At 52.6% G+C, this 20,218-nt stretch overlaps 1 protein-coding gene across 14 annotated transcripts in view; it reads right to left on the reverse strand.

Annotated features, from left to right (window-relative positions):
* The window catches only part of CACNA1B (calcium voltage-gated channel subunit alpha1 B), a 253,949-nt gene that overhangs the window by 73,263 nt on the left and 160,468 nt on the right, over window positions 1–20,218 (reverse strand). For 10 of the 14 annotated variants that reach the window (XR_008626612.2, XR_008626611.2, XM_055117377.2 and 7 more), the window contains 10 exons: window positions 18,461–18,586; window positions 15,186–15,312; window positions 12,055–12,184; window positions 11,630–11,689; window positions 9,770–9,876; window positions 6,882–6,978; window positions 5,045–5,205; window positions 1,195–1,332; window positions 814–1,015; window positions 331–495 (listed from right to left, as the gene is read on the reverse strand). Coding sequence is in view for 12 of the 14 variants with exons in the window: in XM_055117377.2 (XP_054973352.1) it covers window positions 331–495; window positions 814–1,015; window positions 1,195–1,332; window positions 5,045–5,205; window positions 6,882–6,978; window positions 9,770–9,876; window positions 11,630–11,689; window positions 12,055–12,184; window positions 15,186–15,312; window positions 18,461–18,586 (1,313 nt within the window). In the remaining 2 variants the exon portion in view is untranslated. The remainder of the gene's footprint in view (window positions 1–330; window positions 496–813; window positions 1,016–1,194; window positions 1,333–5,044; window positions 5,206–6,881; window positions 6,979–9,769; window positions 9,877–11,629; window positions 11,690–12,054; window positions 12,185–15,185; window positions 15,313–18,460; window positions 18,587–20,218) is intronic. The other 4 variants (XM_055117382.2, XM_034929689.3, XM_034929694.3 and 1 more) reach the window with 1 other exon arrangement.

Raw genomic sequence — 20,218 nt, forward strand, 5'->3', positions numbered from 1 at the left:
GCACTGTTGGCCATGGGTTTGGCAGCCCCAAGACACCCCATCTGGGACCACTATGACCAAGCAAAGCGGGCAGACAGAACTCGATGCCTGCCTAGGCCTGGGACACCCCTTCCTGCTCTCCCCGAGTCCTCCCAGAACCTCCCCACTGTCCCAGCCCACAGACAACAAAGGGAAACAGGATTCCACAGGCATCCCATGCTGGCCAGGATGCAAGGCCATTACTGCTTTGGCTCATGCCGGGAGGAAGAAGGCTGACTCTCCACTCAGCCTCGGGGTCAGATCCCAATCCCTAGCAGCGCCAGCTGCCCCTCCGTGCTGAGCCCCACACACCTTCATCATCAGCACCACAGTGTTGAGGGCTATCATGGCCATGATGAAGTACTCAAAGGGTGGGGAGACCACAAATGTCCACGTCTTATACTGGAACGACTGCCGGTTTTGGGGCATGTACCGTGTCAGGGGTTTGGCGCTGATGGCGAAGTCAATGCAAGCCCTCTGTAAGGGGAGAAAGGAGCACAGAGACTCAGAAGCAGAAAACCTACCCTACGGCATCTACTGCACCCAGCCCTGTCTCACCAGGCCTCACAGGGAGCCCTGATGAGAGAAGACAAATTGAAGCAGCCCAGGCCTTCTCCAAGCAGGCCTCAACCAGCCAAATCTGGTCCCTCTGCAGGAGAAAGGAGGACCTGCCCCTGTGTTGGCAGACGGTGGCAGCCAAAGCTGACCCAGCTGTGAGTGATTTGTGTGCAGGAGGGAAGCCTGATGGCGCTGCCCACGCTGTCCACTGCAAGACTCCACAGAGCGTCCACCTACCTCGTTCTTCTCCAGGCTGCATTCAGACATCACCTTGTCCCCCTGCTCCTGGAAGGTGATGATGATCAAGGCCACAAAGATGTTGACGAAGAAGAAGGGAAAGACCACAAAGTAGACCACGTAGAAGATGGACAGCTCCATGCGGTACCCAGGGCTTGGCCCCTGCTCCTCATAAGTGGCATCCACGGAGTGTTTCAGCACCCTGGGCCAAGAGGAGAGCAAGTGTCAGGGGAACCCCCGAAGGAGACAGCCCTAAGAACTCAAGACCTGCACCACAAGGGTGGGTCTGCTTCCACGCCTGAGCCCAGGGATAGAAGGAGGAAGGGAGGCTGAGCTCAGGGGCTGCCTGCCCCAGCTACGGAGAGCAGGATGAGCACTCACATGGGCCAGCCTTCTCCCGTGGACACTGTGAACAGCGTCAGCAGAGCCCAGAGCACATTGTCGTAGTGAAAGTCGTATTTCTTCCACTGCCTGGGCTGAGCTTCCACTTCCTCCTTCTCATAATCCAAATACTGACCCCTAGGAATGAGAACATGGGAGGTTAGAGGGCAAAAACAAAAGATCCAAATAAACCCACCTATCAAGAGTGTTGAAACCATTCCGTGGGGAAAGAATGGCCTCTCCAACAGACTGTGCTGGGAAAACTGGATGTCCACATGCAGAAGAATGAATGTGACCCTACTTTACTCCATAGACAAAAATTAACTCATGATGGATTCCAGACCTAAGTGTAAGGAGCTAAAACTATAAAACACTTAGAGGAAAACGGGGACAAAACTTCATAACCTCGAATCTGGGAATGGAGCCTTAGATGTGACACCAAAATCATGAGCAACAGAATAAAAAATACAGATAAATTAGGCTGCATCAAATCGGACACTTCTGTGCTCAGAGGACATCGAGAACGTAAAAAGACAAATCCACAGAATGGGAAAAAATACTTATTTCCTAATCCTCTGTCTGATAAGGGAGTTGTATTTAGAATATGTAAATAACTATTCTAATAAATAAAAAAGGCCGGGCGCAGTGGCTCACGACTGTAATCCCAGCACTTTGGGAGGCCGAGGCGGGCAAATCACGAGGTCAGGAGATGGAGACCATCCTGGCTAACACAGTGAAACCCCATCTCTACTAAAAATACAAAAATAATTAGCCGGGCGTAGTGACAGGCACCTGTAGTCCCAGCTACTCAGGAGGCTGAGGCAGGAGAATGGGGTGAACCCGGGAGGCGGAGCTTGCAGTGAGCCGAGATCGCGCCACTGCACTCCAGCCTGGGCAACAGAGCGAGACTCCGTCTCAAAAAAAAAAAAAAAAAAACCCCAAATAAAAAATGGGTAAAGGATCTGAATAGACACTCCTCCAAAGAAGATAAACAAATGGTCATTAAGCACATGAAACGCTGCTCAACACCACTCATCATCAGGGAAAGGCAAATAAAAACCACCACGAGACACCACTTCATGCCCATGATAATGGCTGTAGTTTAAAAAATACCAAAACTAAAAAGATGGAAAACCACAAGTGTTGGCAAGGATATGGGGAATTCAGAACCCTCGTGCATTGCTGGTGGGAATACACAATGCTTTAGCCACTTTGGAAACAGTCTGGCATTTCCTCAAACAGTTAAACACAGAGTTACCCAATCACTCATTAATTCCACTTTTAGGTACACACCCATGAGAAGCAAAAACAGACCCACACAAAAATGTGGACATAAATGTATACAACAGCATCATTTATAACAGCCACAAGGTAGAAACAACCCAATGTTCATCAGCAAATGAAAGAATAAGGAAAATGTGGCACAGCACAGAACAGATATTCAGCCGTAACAAGGAACGAGGCTCTGACACAAGCCACTGCGTGGACAAACCTGAAAACATCACGCGAAAGAAGCCACTCACAAAAGACCACATATTGTATCATTCAATTTACAAAAAGTGTCCAGAACAGAGAGGTTTACAGAGATCAAAAACAGATTCATAGTTGGCTAGGGGTGGGACAGGGATGTAGGGGATGATAGTTAAACGGTGCGGGTTTTTCTTTTTTTTTGAGGTGCTGAAAATGTGTTCTAAAATTGACTGTGGCGATGGCTGCGTGTACCTGTGAATATACTAAAAACCACTTAATTGCACACTGTAAGTGGATTGTTATGAACAAGCAGTATAATGTGTTAGTTACATCTCAATAAAGCTGTTTTTTTGTTTCTGTTTTTGTTTTTTTTTTGAGACAGAGTCTCACACTGTTGCCCGGGCTGGAGTGCAGTGGCACAATCTTGGCTCACTGCAACCTCCACCTTCCAGGTTCAAGCGATTCTCCCGCCTCAGCCTCCCGAGTAGCTGGGATTACAGGTGCTGGCCACCATGCCCAGCTAATTTTTTGTAGTTTTAGTAGAGACGGGGTTTCACTATTTTGACCAGGCTGGTCTCCAACTCCTGACCTCATGATCCACCCACCTCAGCCTCCCAAAGTGCTGGGATTACAGGCGTGAGCCACCGTGCCTGGCCTAAAGCTGTTTTGTTTTTGTTTTTTAAAAAATCCATTACACTGGGTAAGAATGATCTTTTCAAATAAACAATGCTGGGTGAATTGGATATCTATCGTCAGAAAACGTATCTTAACCCATACCTTATGCAACACATAAAAATCAACTTCCAAGTAAACTGCAGATCTTAATGTGAAAGGCAAAAATAACACTTTTCAGAAGAAAACACAAGAAAACATCCCTGGCCTTGGGATAGATTTCTTAAACAGGATATAAAGAGTACTCAGCATAAAAGAATAAAAAAGATCAGTTGGACTCTATTAAAATCAAGAACTATGGTTGGGTACAGTGGCTCGCACCTGTAATCCCAGCACTCTAGGAGGCCGAGGCAAGAGGACTGCTTGAGCCCAGGGGTTCGAGACCAGCTTGGCAACATAGCAAGACCTCATCTCCACAAAAAATTTTAAAAATTAGCCAAGCATGGTGGCACGTGCCTGTAGTTGTCTGAGCTACTCAGGAGGTTGAGGAGGGAGGATCACTTGGGCCTGAGAGTTCGAGGCTGCATTAAGCTGCAATAGCAGCACTGCACTCCAGCCTGGGCAAAAGTGTGAGACCCTGTCTCAAAAAAAAAAAAAAAAGAACTTTGTTTTTTAAAAGACACCATTAAAAGAGTAGAAAGCACCATTCAGAGGAGGAGAAGACCTCCGCGATCCATACATATGACAAAGGGTTCCTGTCCAGAACATTACATGATTCCTGGTAACCGACAGGAAAGAGGCAGACAGCAGACACAGGACCACAGGCAGACACTTCCAGAAAAGAACACCTAAGCGGCCAATCCCCCTAGCAAAGGGGGCTCAATCTCATTGGTCATCACACAAGTGCAAAATTAAACCACGGTGAATGACCACTACACCCAGAAAGGCGAGAAAGAAAACACCAAGATTTAGCTAGGATGTGGGGCTCTCATCCACGCTGGAGAGAGTGTAATTTTACACAAGGGCCTAGCAGCATCTACTAAGGCTGAGTACACGCACACCCAGGACCCGGCAATTCCACTACCAGACAGATACACCTCCCCAAACTGCTACTGCTCCCTGGCGGACGTGTGCACGTGCAGCATTCCCAGCTGCAAACAGCCAAGTGCCCATCAGTCACACAGCACAGGAGGAAGCTGCATGATATTCACACAGAAGCAGCTGGGACGCTGCCGCGTGGGCAGGAAGACACTGTGGGTACCGCCTTGCCCAGGGTCCACACAGGCAGCTAACCAGCTTTCCCCCAGCTCTTCCCCAAGGGCCCCTCTCCTGTCTGCTCTGGAGGCAGCGCTGGGCACAGGAAGCTCTGAGGCCTCATGTGGACAGTGACAGCAGCTCCAGCCATCGGGCAGCCCCTCTGACCTTACAGCCCAGCCAAGATCTCTAGGGCTTAGAGAAGCCTTGCCCAGAGGGCACCTTGAGCTCCCTGGATGTCTGTGTGCCTCAGAACATGCCTGGTTCCTGACTCTGCTGAGGAGGAAGTGCTGGGGGTCCCTGGTGTGGTGAGGGGAGGGGATGCATCCCGTCTTCTGTGGTGACACTAGCCCTTCTCAAGCAAGCCGCTCCCCGGCCCTCGGGCAGAGTCCGTGATGCTCTGCAGTGGAGTCTCCCACGCCATGTGACCAGCTCCACCTGGTCCCAAGGGAACTCCCAGTGTTGTCTGCATCATGGGGCTGTGTGTACCACCTTGCACCCTGCCTCAGTTTACCTGCAGTCTCTCTCCAGCTCCTTGGATTCATCTGTGCAGTAGAAAAACTTCCCTTTGAAGAGCTGCACCGCAATGACGGCAAATATGAACATGAAGAGCATGTAGACAATCAAGATGTTGAGGACATTCTTCAGGGAGTTCACCACACAGTCAAACACAGCCTGCAGGAGGAGGGGCGGAGCCATGATGAGGGGGTGGAATCATGGTGGGAGAGTGGGGCCATGAGGGGGAAGGGTAGGGTCATGGGGAGGGGTGGAGCCATGATGAGGGGGTGAAGCCAAGGTGGGAGGGCATGGCCATAAGGGAATGGGTGGGGCCATGAGGAAAGGGGTGGAGCCATGGTGGGAGGGTGGGGCCATGAGGGGAAGGGTGGTGCCATGATGAGGGGGTGGAGCCATGGTGGGGGGTGGGGCCATGAGTGGAGGGGTGGAGCCATGACAAGAGGTGGAGCCACAGGGAGGGGCCGGAAGCAGGAAAGGATGTGAAGGGAGCCAGGAGAGAGGACCAGGCAGGGCACCTACGGGATGGAAACCTGAGGATCACTGAGGCCCAGGTGGCCCCCAGGCATTCCAGGGCCCTGCAAGGCCCTCAGGCCCCTGACCACAGAGAGGCTCCACCACCAGCTTCCTTGACACACAAGACTGGTGCTGTGTCTCTTGTTAGGGGAGGCATCTTGGCCCGGATGGAGGGGCAGGAGGTGCTAGAGGCAGCAGCTGGATGCCTAGGAGGGCCGACCTTACAGGTCAGAGTTCAGCCACGGAAACGGGAATGACCAGGAGTCCAGGCCCAGCTGCACCACGAGGTGCTGGGCCTGTGCAGAGAGGATGCAGCCAGGCTCTGCCCTGCACTTGCACCCTGTCCATCAGGGAAGCAATTTGGGCAAACTGAGGATAAAGCAGTAGGCTCCAGGACAGGGACACGTGTGCTCTGTGGCCCGAGGCCGCCCTGTCATCAGCCATCACCACCTGAGGCTTTCTCTTGGGTCCCTCCCGACCTGGAAGCTCAGCATTCCCTGTGCACACAATGCTGCTCTCAGAGCTGGGAAGACACCTCACAGGCTGCTCTGATCTAGCTGTGACGGGAAGGTGGGGCCACAACCGTCTCCCACAAAGCAGCCTGGCACACTGTGGATGACCACTGCACAGCGCCACTCGGTGCCAGGGCAGGTGCCACTCCTCCCTGGACCCAGTGGGCCTCCGACGCCTTCCCCAGCTGCCTGCCAGCCCACTCCTTCACATACAGGTTCTAAACAAACTTTCTTCTCTAAGTCCCCATTGCCTCAGGTCTCAATGGCTTGAATTTCCAGTAAAAGAATCTGCTGCATAAAGGTTTGGGAGATTAAGTGAGCTGAAGCACATGAAGCAATTCGCACAGGGCCTAGCACAAGCTCACAATTACTAGGTTTCAGCGTGGCCCTATGAGTTTGAGTTTATTCTCTGTCTTTATCCAGAAGCTCAGCCCATGCCTGTCCCCCTCTCAGCAGCCAATGTCCCAAGCCCCTGACCTCCAGCATCTCCCTCCACCACCCTGCATCTGTCCCGGCAGCCTTTCCCGCACTGCACTGCAGCTGCTGAAGAAAAACCCTGTGCCGCCTGGTACTGCTGGGCTGAGGAGGAGGATTCTCACAGGAGACTGCTGGGAACAAGGTCTACTTGGGTAATGGGGGCTTACAGCTGAGTGAGCCCAACCCCCTCACACAGGGGTGTGATGTGAACACACACACACTCATGCACTGCATGCATACACACACACACACACGCACCCACGCACACGCACACACACACACGCGCGCACACACACACAGCACATCCCTCAAGCCCCAACTCCAGGCTCCAACCTTGAGCTTGGGCAGCCGTTTGATGGTCTTGAGGGGCCGCAGGACACGAAGGACTCTCAGAGACTTGATGGTATTGATGTCTTTCCCTTTGGATCCTCTAGAAGGGAGAAGCCACAGATGCAGACAGGCAGGAGGCATGGGTGTGCCCAGCTCCCACGTGGCCCCCCAGGGTCTGAGTCCTGCTCCCCTGTGCATTTTGTCTCAGACTCCAGGGTGGAGGACCCAGGAGCAGAGAGGCCTTGCCCTGCAGGTGCCACAGGCCACCATGACTCTTCCCAGGGGCTGCCTGGCCCGGGCCTCATCTAAGGACAGGAGCTGGGGCTAGGGCAGCAGCATCTGGTGCACAAGGAGAAGAACCATCACCCCTGACACCCCTCCCACCCCAGATTCCAGGATTAAGAGGACAGAAGAGACCCGCACGAGGACTGCAGACCCAGAAGTGGGAGCCCACAAGCACGTTTCTAGGGCGAGAATCTTCTGGAAGGGCTTTTTCCTTGCTTTTTGGGCTGGCTAGAGGGAGGTAAAGGGGACCTGTCTGGCCTCTGCCCTACAGATCTCCTCAGCCGTCCTAACATTCCTCCCGCTGACGTGAAACCGACAGCGGGAAGACAGAAGAGGGGAAGGAGAGTAAGAAAGAGAAAAAGTCGGACGAATACAGAGGCAATGCAAGAGGCATGGTGGACTAAGACAAACAAAGGGAGAGGGAGGGAAGGAGGGAGGGAGGGAAGGAGGGAGGGAGGGAGGGAGGGAGAGCCACAGAGACAGACATATCAATGCTACCCAGAAAGCAGCAGACAGGAAAACTCATGCAGGGCAGGGACGGCAAGGCAGGAAGTTGGGGAAAGAAAATTCCAGGCACAGAAGCAAGCAGAAGTACAGAACCAGTGGGCCTCGATCAGGGCCCCTCCAAGAAAAAGCCAGGACAGACCCAGGTAGCTGCCTCTACCTGTCAGGGATGCAGGAATTAGCAGGTTCTGGGGACTGGACCTCCCATGACCCTACTGAGTCCGGGCCAGCAGTGTCTAGGAGAGATTTCCTCCTAAGGCGGCCCCCGTTCTCAGAAGCAAAGCCACTCTACTTGGTGGGAGGTGAGGGTGGGAGCTGAGGACTCAGGGCTGAGTGGGATTCACTCACACATGGAACCCTTCCCACCCTGCTCAGAGGCCACGTCCCACCACGTTCCCTGGGGAAGGCCTGCTTGTAGGGGTGGCCCTGCCCCCTGTGCTCTTCCTGGGGCTCCAGCAACACTTGGGGCTGAGCAGGGAGAGTGAGCTACACGTCTCAGGCACCCTGGTCCCCTTCTTCTCCCCTGACTGTAGGCTACACTCCAGAATCAGATCAAACTCCCCCTGAAACGCTTCCAGGTGGGAAGAACCCAGCCTCCTGTCTCCATCACCCCAGTGCTCCCAACACCCACTCTCAAACCAGCTCCTCCGCCAGCTGAGGGAAGAGGGGACAGGGGCAGGAGGGAGGGGATACTGTTTTGTCACCCAGTAAATGAGGCTTTCTCGGGGAGCGTCCATCTGGGGCCTGCTCCTTTTCTCCTGCTCTGAAGCCGCCTGGATGGGCCCAACCCCTTCCCCTCCTCCTGACTGGGGGACCCCTGGCTGCAGTGTTCCCACTCCCAAGGCCTATGCTGATGCTTTGGCAAAGCTCTCATTCCTTTATCACAGAAAGAGGAAATAGTGGGAACTGCAGGGGGCTGGAGTGGAGAGGAAAGAGAGGAAAGAACGCCGCTCTTCCGGAGAGGAGCTGCACCAGGAGCACCTCGCGATGTCCCCGGTCCTCGGGCTGTGGCCACAGGTGGCAGTTCCCTCCCGGAGCCCTTGCTGCCCTCCAGGCCAATGGCCCCAGCCTCCAGCCCTCGCTGGTGACAGCCTGCTCACCAGCAAGCTCCTCACCAAGGGCTGACCATGCCCAGCTCCAGCCCAGCTCCCCGCCCCGCTCCCAGAGGCATGGCAGGAACCCCTGGCCGGGGACTTGGCTCCCGGCAGCATGCAGCCCCGATGGGGTGAAAGTGGATGGGCGGGGGGTGAGGCTGGAGATGAAATGACCCAAGAGGGGCTGCTGGAATGCTGTGATGTCAGGGGCAGCGTGTGGGGGAGAGAAGGCATTACCCCACGAAGCTCCTGCCGAGTCCAGCAAGAGGAAGACAAAGAGAACAGAGTCAGTGGCACCAGGAGCAGCCCTCCCAGCCGCTCAGAGAGATGTGGACCCTCCCTCATGTCTGTCGTCCACTAGGGGTCTTCCTTGTCTCTGGATCTCACCCCACAACTCCCCGCCGTATTCCCATCCCCAGCTGTAGCTGAGCCCCCGACAATGCCCTCCATGCAGTTATCCGAGGAAGCCAACTCCATTTCCAGCCACAGCAGGGCCAAGTGCCACTGGCTCAGGAGTCAGAGGAGACGTCTAATGCCCCAAAAGGGGAAGGCGACCACCAGTTCTGCCTTGGGCGAAAGCACCAGAGGTCTCCCTGGGTCAGGAGCAGACTTGCCTCAGAGCAGGTCAAGGTGAAGTTGCCTCCAAGGACCCTGGGAGGCAAACGCTGGACACACCAGAGGCTGTGCCGCCCAGTCCCAGAGCCACCGGCCACACCAGGGCCTCCCAGCCCCACATAGCACCCACCCCTCCAGGCAGGCGGGGATGGTCCCAGGGCCACAGGCCACACCAGGGCCCTACCTAGTTTGAGAGCCACAGACAGACCTCATGCCCTCCTAACCCCACGCAGCCCCGCCCCAAGCAGGCAGGGACAGTCCCACATGGACAGCAACAGAGCCACAGGCAGCCCAGGGAAGCCCACAAGAGGGCCTCTTCCTTATTCCCTCACCCTCACGCCCATCGTGATTCTGGGGGCTCTCCCTAGCCAGAGCAGAGCGAACGTTACTTACGAGAAAGCAAACGCCACCAGGGCGCCACTGACCACAATGAAGTCCAGAATGTTCCACAAGTCCCGGAAATAGGCTCCAGGGTGAAGCAGCAGTCCCAAGTCGATCATCTAGGAGGGAGAAACACACTTTAGGTATGTCATAGTCCAGAAAAGACAGGCAGAGGCCAGGTGCGGAGGCTCATGCCTGTAATCCCAGCACTTGGGGAGGCTGAGGCAGGCAGACTGCTTAAGCCCGGGAGTTGGACACCAGCCAGGGCAACATGGTGAAATCCTGTCTCTTAAGAAAAAAAATAAAACATGGCCAGACATGGTGGCTCACGCCTGTAATCCCAGCACTTTGGGAGGCTGAGGCGGGTGGATCACCTGAGCTCTGGAGTTCAATACCAGCCTGGACAACAAGGTGAAACCCCATCTCTATTAAACATACAAAAATTAGCCGGGTGTGGTGCTGCACACCTGTAATCCCAGTTACTTGAGAGGCTGAGGCATGAGAATTGCTTGAACCCAGGACACAGAGACTGCAGTGAGCTGAGATCACGCCACCATACTCCAGCCTGGATGACAGAGTGAGACCCTGTCTCAAAAAACCAAACCAAAACAAACCTAGAAAGATAGGCAGAGCTACAGGGCTTGGTTCCAGAGTCATGGGGGAGGAATATAGCTCTAGGTCCCCGCGGAAGGCTCAGTGTGGCTGAGTGCACACGTTATGTGCACACCTGTGACATCAGTGCACCTTAGAGACACCTTTACATGCCCTGTCAGAGTAGGGAGACACGGCCCAGGTCACACCCCAAAGGGCCTCAGTGGGCCTTTGGACCTCAATGCCATGGACCCAAATATCCCTACATGGCTTGTGACCGGCTGAGATCCTGCCTGGGCTCCTAAATTCCCTGCAGCCTGAATGAGACTGAGGTCTCCATCTCCATCTGCTCCTCCATCACTGGGCTGTAGGCACACATGGCCCCAGGGAGCTCAGAGCTCGCCCAGATCCCCTGCAGGCAAGCTCAGAGCAGCAGGACTGCAGTTACGCAGACCTTCACTCACATCCTGGCTCTGTCACTCCTGCTGCTGCGATTCTAGGCCGGTAACATAACCTCGCTAAGGGTCAGCTTCCTCATCTGTAAAATGGGGATGATGACACACACCCCACAGAATTTTGCAAGGGTGAAATAGCAGAGGTAACGTGTTCATGCATCTGCTGTCAGTGCTCCACATGCACACGCTGTCTGGTGTGCACGCATGCCGGCACACACATACCCTAAGCTGCACAGAAGTCATGGACGTGCAGGTGTGTGCACACTCAACCACACTGAAGGCACACCTGCATAAACACACAAGGGCCACACTAGTCAGACAGTGATATGGGGGACCTCGTGTCAACACTTAGAGGCAGACAGTGAAGGACTCCATCTATCATAAGACAAATGCCCTCCTAAATTCAAGTCTTCAGCACCCACTTCCAACAATCTTCTAACACCCTCTCTCTCCCAGGTCTCCTCCTCCCCCAGCCAATGCCATGCAGCCCTGCTCCTTTGCTGTCCTAAGAAGGAGGGCCTCCGCCACATGTGCACATTGGAGAGAGACTGTATGTAGCTCATGTGTTCAAGAAACCAGAGCAGGTGGAGGCCCAGGCACGACACTGGGGAGCACTCCCGGTGCGGGATGTAATTTTCTCAGTGAGCGACAAAGCCTCTTTGTGTGCACATGCTCACGCGCTGAGCACACGCCCAGGACACACACACCTACCATACGTCTTAAGAGTTTATAGAAATTGTGGTTCAACCACTGCCCTGGTCCCATCTCAATCATGAGGGAGGGAGAGCAAAACACTGGGGTCACAAGGGGCAGCCACATATCTCACCTTTATCACCATCTCAAAGGTAAAGACACCAGTGAAAATGTAATCCAGGTATTTCAGAGCCTGAAACCAGAAGGAAGGTTATTCTCAAAGGCTGGGCTGAAACCTGAGCCAGGGTGCCCTCGGTGGCTCCGAGTTTTTCCTCCAGGCCTCTAAGCAGTCAGCCAGGGAGCCAGGAAGCCTGTGGAAAACGGTTCTGGGAGGGGGGTCTCTGACAAGCACCGTCTGGGAACAGGCCCCCTCTGCCGCACCCTGTCTTCCTGTCTCCAGACCTTTGGTCCTGCACTGCCAGGCACACAGACAGAGGAAGGAGGGGTGTCCTGTGAGACGACAGGACCCCAGCCCCACCCCAGCCCCTTGGGCCCCTGGGAAGGCACCCAGCTCCCCCGCCACAGCCTGGCGGGGACCCGGCCATCCGGGCCACTCACATTGTTCCTGGGCGAGTCTGTGCGCACTGGGTCCTCAGCAGCCAGGGCGATGCTGCTCAAGGCGATGACCACGAGAATGACCATCTCGAAGTACCTCATGGTCACGATGTAGTGGCAGAAGCGGCGGAGCCTGTGACGGAAGGCACGGATCACCACAAGGCCCCCCAGCCGGGCGCGCCACCCCTTGCCACAGGGCAGGCTCAGCCCGTCCCGCAGAAAGGGCTCTGGGCTGCCTCAGGAAGCTGTGGCCCCAGAGCTTCGCTTTGCTAATGGTCCCTGTGGTTGGTGGTGGCAGCCAGGTGACGGACAGTGGCTGAGATTCCTGTGAGGGCCTCCCGGGACAGGGGGTGGGGAAGGCTGCAGAACCTCATGGCAGGGGTCAACAAACCAAAGCTCACAGGCCAGATCGGGAGACCTGTTTGTGTGAATAAAACTTCACTGGAGTACAGCTACATCCATTCACTACCAACTGTCCATGCAGCCAACAGCAGTCCAAAGCCAACAGCATCAACTACCCAGCCCTTTCACAGAAGAGGTCAGCTGTGGGCAGCAGGGAGGGAGTTGCTCAGAGAGGAAGAATTTCAGCGTCAACATTCTCACGGAGAGCAGGCCCCTCTTGCCCTAGGAAAGTTCTCTGGGGCCTGTGCGGGGTGTGTGCCCTGTCCAGGCTCCCAGGGTGCATGTGAACACGCTCCACGGGAACACACTCCACACACGGCCACATGCTCGCCTTTTGCTCCAGTCCCATTTGCCCGACTCGCTTGTTCAACATTACTGAGCACCTACCCTGCCAGGCATGTGCTGGACACTGGGGGACACAGGGGTGACCAGAACAGGCCTGATGAAGCTCCATTCAGCAGTCAAAACACCAGGAAGCAGTGAGGAAATCAACAAGCAGGGGCCTCCCTGCTACTGGCAGAGCCACAACGTGAGAGTGCACAGTAACCAGGAGGCTGGGAAGCCCATCTACGGGTGGGGGACGAGAAGAGGCAGCCGTGGACGGAGCAGGTGGGGCAGACGGCCCCCATCACGAGGGCTGTGCTCTGGAGATGCCTCCCCTGCCTCGCAGGCGTGACCACCGCCCCCACCCCCTCTAAGGTCTTCCTCTCACCCACACCTACGAACCCCCAAGGGCCATTCATCTTAAGCGGCTGCCCACATCTCCCTCTTCCTTGAAGGGAACTCAGCCATCTAGCTCCTGCCCCTGTGTCCACAGAGCTGTTCATCCCTGGCCCATCGCCAGCCTGCTGCTGCCTCAGCCCTTGCCACTTCCCCTCCTTAAAAGGGCTGCCTTTCCTTCTAATTCAGCCGTCATCCACTCCAACTTGTGTCTGGGTTTCGGGCACTCAGCTCTACCCCCCAGCTCAGATCCTAAGTCCACCTGGCCATGAGACATCCCCAGCCACCCCAGGCTTTGCAGGGTCTGCAGGCGGGACCCCAGCAGCACTGCTGGTCCCAGTGAACGCAGTGCCTTCCGCCACTGTCAGGCAGAAACTGGGTTTCAGTCAGACATCCTCGATGTCTCCTTCCCCTTCCACATCTAATTTATCACCAAATTCTGTAGATTCTGCCTCTAAAATTCCTCCACACGCACCTGACTTCCAAACCTCAACACTATGAGTACCCTGGTCAAACCACCACTCTCTCTCCCTGAAACCCTTACCATCTACTCAGTGGCCTCCATCTGTAGTCTCCCCATAAAAGGGCCCTGCTGGGCTGCAATCCGAGTACCCCCACTGTGCACACGTCCCACGCTTCTCAGTGTGCTCCGGGATGGTGCAACCCCCCAACCCCACAACAGAACAACCAGCCAGCTCTGCCTACCCTTTTGTGTTCTGACCCAGTTCTGTCCTTGGCTGTGTGCCAACTGCTGGCTTCTACTTCTGGGCTACTGTGAACGCTCCGCTAGTTCCTCCCCTCTCCCCTCTTCACCTTAACTCTTATTCATCCTTCAGGTTTCAACCAAGATGTCACTTCCACCAGAAAACCTCCCTGGCCTTCTATCACCTGCTCCCAGAATGCCGGTGCCTTCCTGTGTTTCCATTTCCACACCGGGTTACCACCCCTCACCTGCCACTGCACTGTCAGTCCTGACATGGCAGGATCCATGTCTGTCTCCATTACCGCTTTACTCCTAACCGCAGCATAGCAGGGTAAGCTCCCAAGACATGTGTGTTGGATAAAAGAATGACTGGGGGGAGGAGGCAGGGAGCGGGGTAACGCAGGGCTTGGTGGAAAGACGGTTGGGTGGTGAAAGAAGAAGGGGATGGACAGATCAGTAACGAACAGGGGTACGTCCATGCGGCCTTGCTGCCCTCTGCCCTCCCGTCCACCTGCCCAGCCCCTGCTCTGGCCGGGCAAGCTCTTGTGTGGTTCCACCCCTGTCTGCCTCTCCCTCTGCCTCCTCCTCCTCAAGCTCTGCTCCAGTCTCACCCCGGAAGCCCCACCTGACCTTCTCATCTAAGTTTTAGCACCCAATGGTCCGCATCTCCACGCCTTGCTTTGTGTTTCCTCCTAGTACTTAACACTATCTGCATCTTATGTCTTTTACTTATTTGTCGTGTCTGTCGTCTGCCTCTCCCACCAGCATACAGCCTTAGCAAGGACAGGGGTTCTCACCTGTTTTGTTCATTCCTAGCTATTCCCAGGACCTAGAGTGCTGTCTGCCACAGAAACACTGGCTGGACTAATGGAAGCCCTGGACTGAAGAGTGGATGATGAATGCATGAAAAGCACAGGCGTGGACACATGGATAGACATGCAAATAAACACAGTGCACACACGCAGGCAACACAGGTGCCAGGTGTGATGGGAAGGCAGATGGATGGAAGTGTGTTTGCGACACTGGGCAGACGGCGTCCCTGTGTGCAGAGACACACGCACACCACAGAGGAGGTGAGGAGCCCAGGCCTGGAGCTCACCCCAGCTCCACTGAGGCTGCCTCCAGTGCCCATGTCCTCTTCTGCAGAATGAGGTCACACGGGCATGTGCCTCTGGGGTCTGCCATGGGATTTAGAGCCGTTTCTCTACATAAGTGCGCAGAATCAGTGCACGCTGGCTACTGAGATCCCGCGGGTCATGATGCATGGGTGAGTGGGCGGCCACACACACCAGCAGGCAAGGAGACTCACAGGTTGGTGGGGCTTAAACAGAACATGGAGCTGTACGGGACGATAGGCCGGGGGCCGCTCCTCATCACGTCATCCGCTTCCACCTCCTTCTTCCCCTCTGCTTGGCTTTCCAGGTCCACGTTACCACCTACAAGGACACAGGCCCCCCGAGTAAGGGGTGTGGTGCACACAAAGCCCACACTGCGTGGCTCTCTCCCAGCTCCCATGCCCCCGGCACTTGCGTCAGGTCCTCACAGGCCCACCAGGGATGGGCAGGCAGCTAAGAACAGTGCTTCACATGCATGACCGTGGTGCGTGACAGCCAGGACCACCATAAGAACAGTGCTTCACATACATGACCGTGGTGCATGACAGCCAGGACCACCACCTGCCGCAGAGACGCTAACGGACCCTTCCTCACCTCTTGCCGCACCAAGGTTGGCAACAACACCGAGCCCAGCACCCGTGGCTGTGGACCCCTCTGCCGCGCTGAGGGGTCTCGATGCACTGAGAAGCCCAGAGCCTGGTGAGACCTTCCCACTGCCTCTGCTGGGACCTCGAACCCGCAGCACAGGGAGGAGCAGGGGCCAGCCCCCGACCCGCAAACCCACAGAGGCTCCCTGTACCTCGTTGTCCAGTCTCCCTTGACCTGGGATTTTCTTCCTCGAGATCCCAGGAGAGGGTCCTGTGAGGCCATGGAGCTTGGAAGGCCGCCCTTCCCAGGGGGACCCAGCCTCTGCTCAGGCCCTGCTCCCTCGCCAGGCCCCGACTCGTCGCCTCCTTCCCCGAGGGCCCATCCTCTACCGCTCAGCACCCCACCACACCCCAGCTGTGCTCCCACAAATCAAACTCCCCAGGGCTAATATGGCCGCCACCTTGTTGTTTTTTTAGGTAAATTTTGTTGTCCCTGCCCAGTGTTTTTCTCACAATAATTCTTCATTTTCAACTATCCTATTGTATATTTCAATTCTTATAGATGACAGAGCTCTTGAGACCTCAGGGACACCAAGGAAGACGTGCAGTGACTTGGAGCCGCCTCCCACTGCTGCAACTCATTTTGAGTTCTTTAAAGAAACATAAAAGCAAATAGGATTTTAAGAAGCAACAAAGTGAAGGTGCTAATCCCCAGAGCCCACTGTGGAGGCCTTGACTGCTGGCCACTTTGAGGTTCTGCAGAGAAGGGCTGTGCCAGAGAAAAAAAGCTTCGAGGTGAGCATGAAAACAGCGAAGGCCACAGCAGTGGGGTCTATACCACCGAGGATGCTGGCTCCAGAGCCAAGATAACCAGCCCCTGCCCACGAGCACAAGCAGTTTAAAGCGACCACTTTTGAAATGGGCACCATCAAACTTCCCTGTTGAAAATGAAAATTATGTCATCTGAGAAAGCAATCTGGCAAAACTTACTTGAAGCCCCAAAAAATTCTATTAATTTATTAGACATTACCTACTAAGGAAATGAAGCATGCCCACAAAAATATGTATTCCCAAAAGTTTTGCTGCAAGTTTTTTTTTTTTTTTTTTTGCTTTTTTTTAATTTGAGACAGGAGACACAGTTTCGCTCTTGTTGCCCAGGCTGAAGTACAGTGGTACCATCCTGCAACCTCTGCCTCCCGGGTTCAAGTGATTCTCCTGCCTCCGCATCCCGAGTAGCTGGGATTACAGGCACACGCCAACACACCCAGCTAATTTTTGTATTTTTAGTACAGACAGGGTTTCACCATGTTGGCCAGGCTGGTCTCAAACTTTTGACCTCAAATGATCCGCCCTTCTTGGCCTCCCAAAGTGCTGGGCTTACAGGCATGTGTTGTAAGTTTTTTTACAATAACAAAAATTATAAAATGCACAACCATAAACTAAGTAAAATATGCAATATTTATAAGAAGCACCATACTATGGATATTAAACATGCCACAGCTGTGTGTGGTGGCTCATGCCTGTAATCCCAGCACGTTGGGAGGCCAAGGTGGGAGGGATCCCTTGAGTCCAGGAGTCTCAAGCAACGAGACCATCCTGGGCAAGATGGTGACAGGCCCTGTTTCTACAAAAAAATTTAAAATTAAAAAATTAGGGCGTGTTGGCGCGTGCATACAGTTCCAGCGACTCCAGAGGCTGAAGCAGGAGGATCACTTGAGGTCAGGAGTTCAAGGTTACAGTGAGCTACAATGGCACCACTGTACTCCAGTCTGGGTGACAGAATGAGATTGTCTCTAAAATAAATGAATAATTAATTAACTTAAGTAAACTGGAAAAAAGAATCAGTCTGGCTTCAATGAAGACTTCTGCTGCTCGAAATAAATAGGACAAAGATGCCAGGGCTCGGATGGAACTATTTCTCTGTAATCGATTTACTACAACATGGAAAATCATATGAACGTCATCAATCATAGGAAAAAAATGTCAATTGAGTCAAAGCAGAAGAAAGAACGGAAAGGATAAAAATGAAAACTGCAACAGACTAAAGTCATTGTTGGAGAAAGGCTATTTTTAAAAAGACTTAATAGTTAAAAAAATTAAATCCCTGAAATAGGAGACAATGAAGCAAAACAGCGAGCTTTGGAGGGGAATACAGAAAGGAAGAGAGCTCTCACTAAAAACAGCCACATGCCAGACACGGCCCAGGTGCTTTACTCCCCCTGACAGCATGCGACGGCACAGGCTCCCCTTTCCAGATTAAGAAACTGAGGCTGAACCGAGGAACCGCTCTTTCCAGTGCACAGGTAGGAGTCCCAAGCCTTGGGCTCGCTTCAAGGTGGGGAAGCCGTATAGGAATCATCCCCAAAGCGGGGCTAAAGTAAGCCCGGACTGGCAGCACCCCAGGCTTCTGGAAACAGCAAATGCAAATCCTCTCTGACAAAAACCTTCCTCAGTTGGCCTACAGAGTCCCCACAGGTTAAAGGGAATTTGGAGATAATTTAAGCTATTGTTTCCCAAGATATCTAAAGATATCCCAAGAGAAAGGATTTCTCTCCTACATATCTGGAGAGGTACAAGCTATGTTCCATCCTTGAGAAAACTGAAAACGTTTTTAATTCATTTTTTGTAGGGCTTAATTATCTCACAAAACCTTAGTTGAGAAAAGGAGGATGTGATGTTTAATACTGAGTGTCAACTTGATTGGATTGAAGGATACAAAGTATTGATGCTGGGTGTGTCTGTGAGCATGTTGCCAAAAGAGATTAACATTTGAGTCAGTGGGCTGCGGAAGGCAGACCCACCCTTCATCTGGTGGGCACCATCTAATCAGCTGCCAGCGAATGTCAACCAGACAAATGTGAAAAGGAGACAACGGGCCTCACCTCCCAGCCTACATCTTTCTCCTGTGCTGGACGCTTCCTGCCCTCGAACATCGGACTCCAAGTTCAGCTTTGAGACTCGGGCTGGCTCTCCTTGCTCCTCAGCTTGCAGACGGCCTATTGTGGGACCTTGTGATCATGTGAGTTAATACTTAATAAACTCCCATACATATATCATTTATATGTATATATATAGGATATATAGGAGATACATATATATATAGGATATATATCCTATTAGTTCTGTCTCTCTAAGAGAACCCTGACTGATACAAATGATTAAGATCAGTCATATATGAACTCAAACAATATCACCAAACACACCATGAAACAAGGTCACCATTACTGAAAGACACAACAGAAACAATGAGTGCACTCACACCCCTAAAGACTTCAGATACAGGAATTCTTAGATGAGATACATAAAGTAAGTAAATGTAGGCCAGGCGCAGTGGCTCACAATCCCAGCACTTTGGAGGCCAAGGCGGGTGGATCACTTGAGCCCAGGAGTTCAAGACCAGCCTGGGCAACATGGAGAAACTCCATGTCTACAATAAATATAAAAAATTAGCTGGGTATGGTGGTGTGCGCCTGTGGTCCAACTACTGCAGAGGCTGAGGTGGGAGGATCACCTGAGCCCAGGTGATGGCTACACGAAAAGCCCAGATGTCACCACTATACAATAGATCTAATGTAACAGAACTGCATTTGTCCCCACTAACTCTATAAAAATAAAACAAAATTATTGACAGATCAAGCAAAATATTAATGAATATAAAGAATATTTGAGTAATACAACTAACAAACCTGATTTAGCATACAAATATAAAAAACTCAGAGCTCACAAAATTAGAGAAAACATATCCCTCGGAAGCACATATAGAACAAGAACAAAAGCCGACCATGAAAAAAGCTGACCATAAAGCCAAGGCACAGAGCAAATGCAAATGAATTTCAAAGAAAACTATCATACAGATCATGTTCTCCTAATCTAACTTAAGTTCTAACTTAAGTTAGAAATTAAGGCAGAAACCAGAAACAAACAGATTAATTAAAATTAAAATTTTACATTTGGAAACTGAAAAAAAGACTAAAGAATTCATGGGTCAAAAATGATATATTCACAGATGGTACAACTGTGTCCTAGAAAAACAAAATAATCTACAGAAAATTACTTAGAGTAACGAGAGCTTGTTTGACAATTCTGTGGCTGAACACAGAACCAACAGACGAAACTGCTTCTTATTTCTATGCAGTAGAAGCAAATAATTAGGAAAGAAAAAACTTTTAAACAATACCATTTTAAAAAACAGAATAAGCAAGGTAAAAAGACAAAAAGACAGTTTCAGGATAGAAGAAAAGAGAGATAAATACAAAAGTGAGATTAAAATCCTACAATCTTCTATTTGAATTACAAATGCCACGGAATTAATGACATATTTTTCTCTTTTTTTTTTTTTTTTTTTGAGACGGAGTCTTGCTCTATCGCCCAGACTGAAGTGCAGTGGCGAGATCTTGGCTCACTACAACCTCTGCCTCCTGGGTTCAAGCGATTCTCCTGTCTCAGCCTCCTGAGTAGCTGGGATTACAGGCACGCCCCACTACACTCGGCTAATTTTTATACACTTTTTTTTTTTTCCAGTAGAGATGGGGTTTTGCCATGTTGGCCAGGCTGGTCTGGAACTCCTGACACCAGGTGATCCGCCCACATTGGCCTCCCAAAGTGCTGGGATTACAGGAGTGAGCCACTGCATCCAGCCA

This window comes from Pan paniscus, chromosome 11 (assembly GCF_029289425.2).
Source record: "Pan paniscus chromosome 11, NHGRI_mPanPan1-v2.0_pri, whole genome shotgun sequence".
In the NCBI taxonomy this organism is placed as follows: domain Eukaryota; kingdom Metazoa; phylum Chordata; class Mammalia; order Primates; family Hominidae; genus Pan; species Pan paniscus.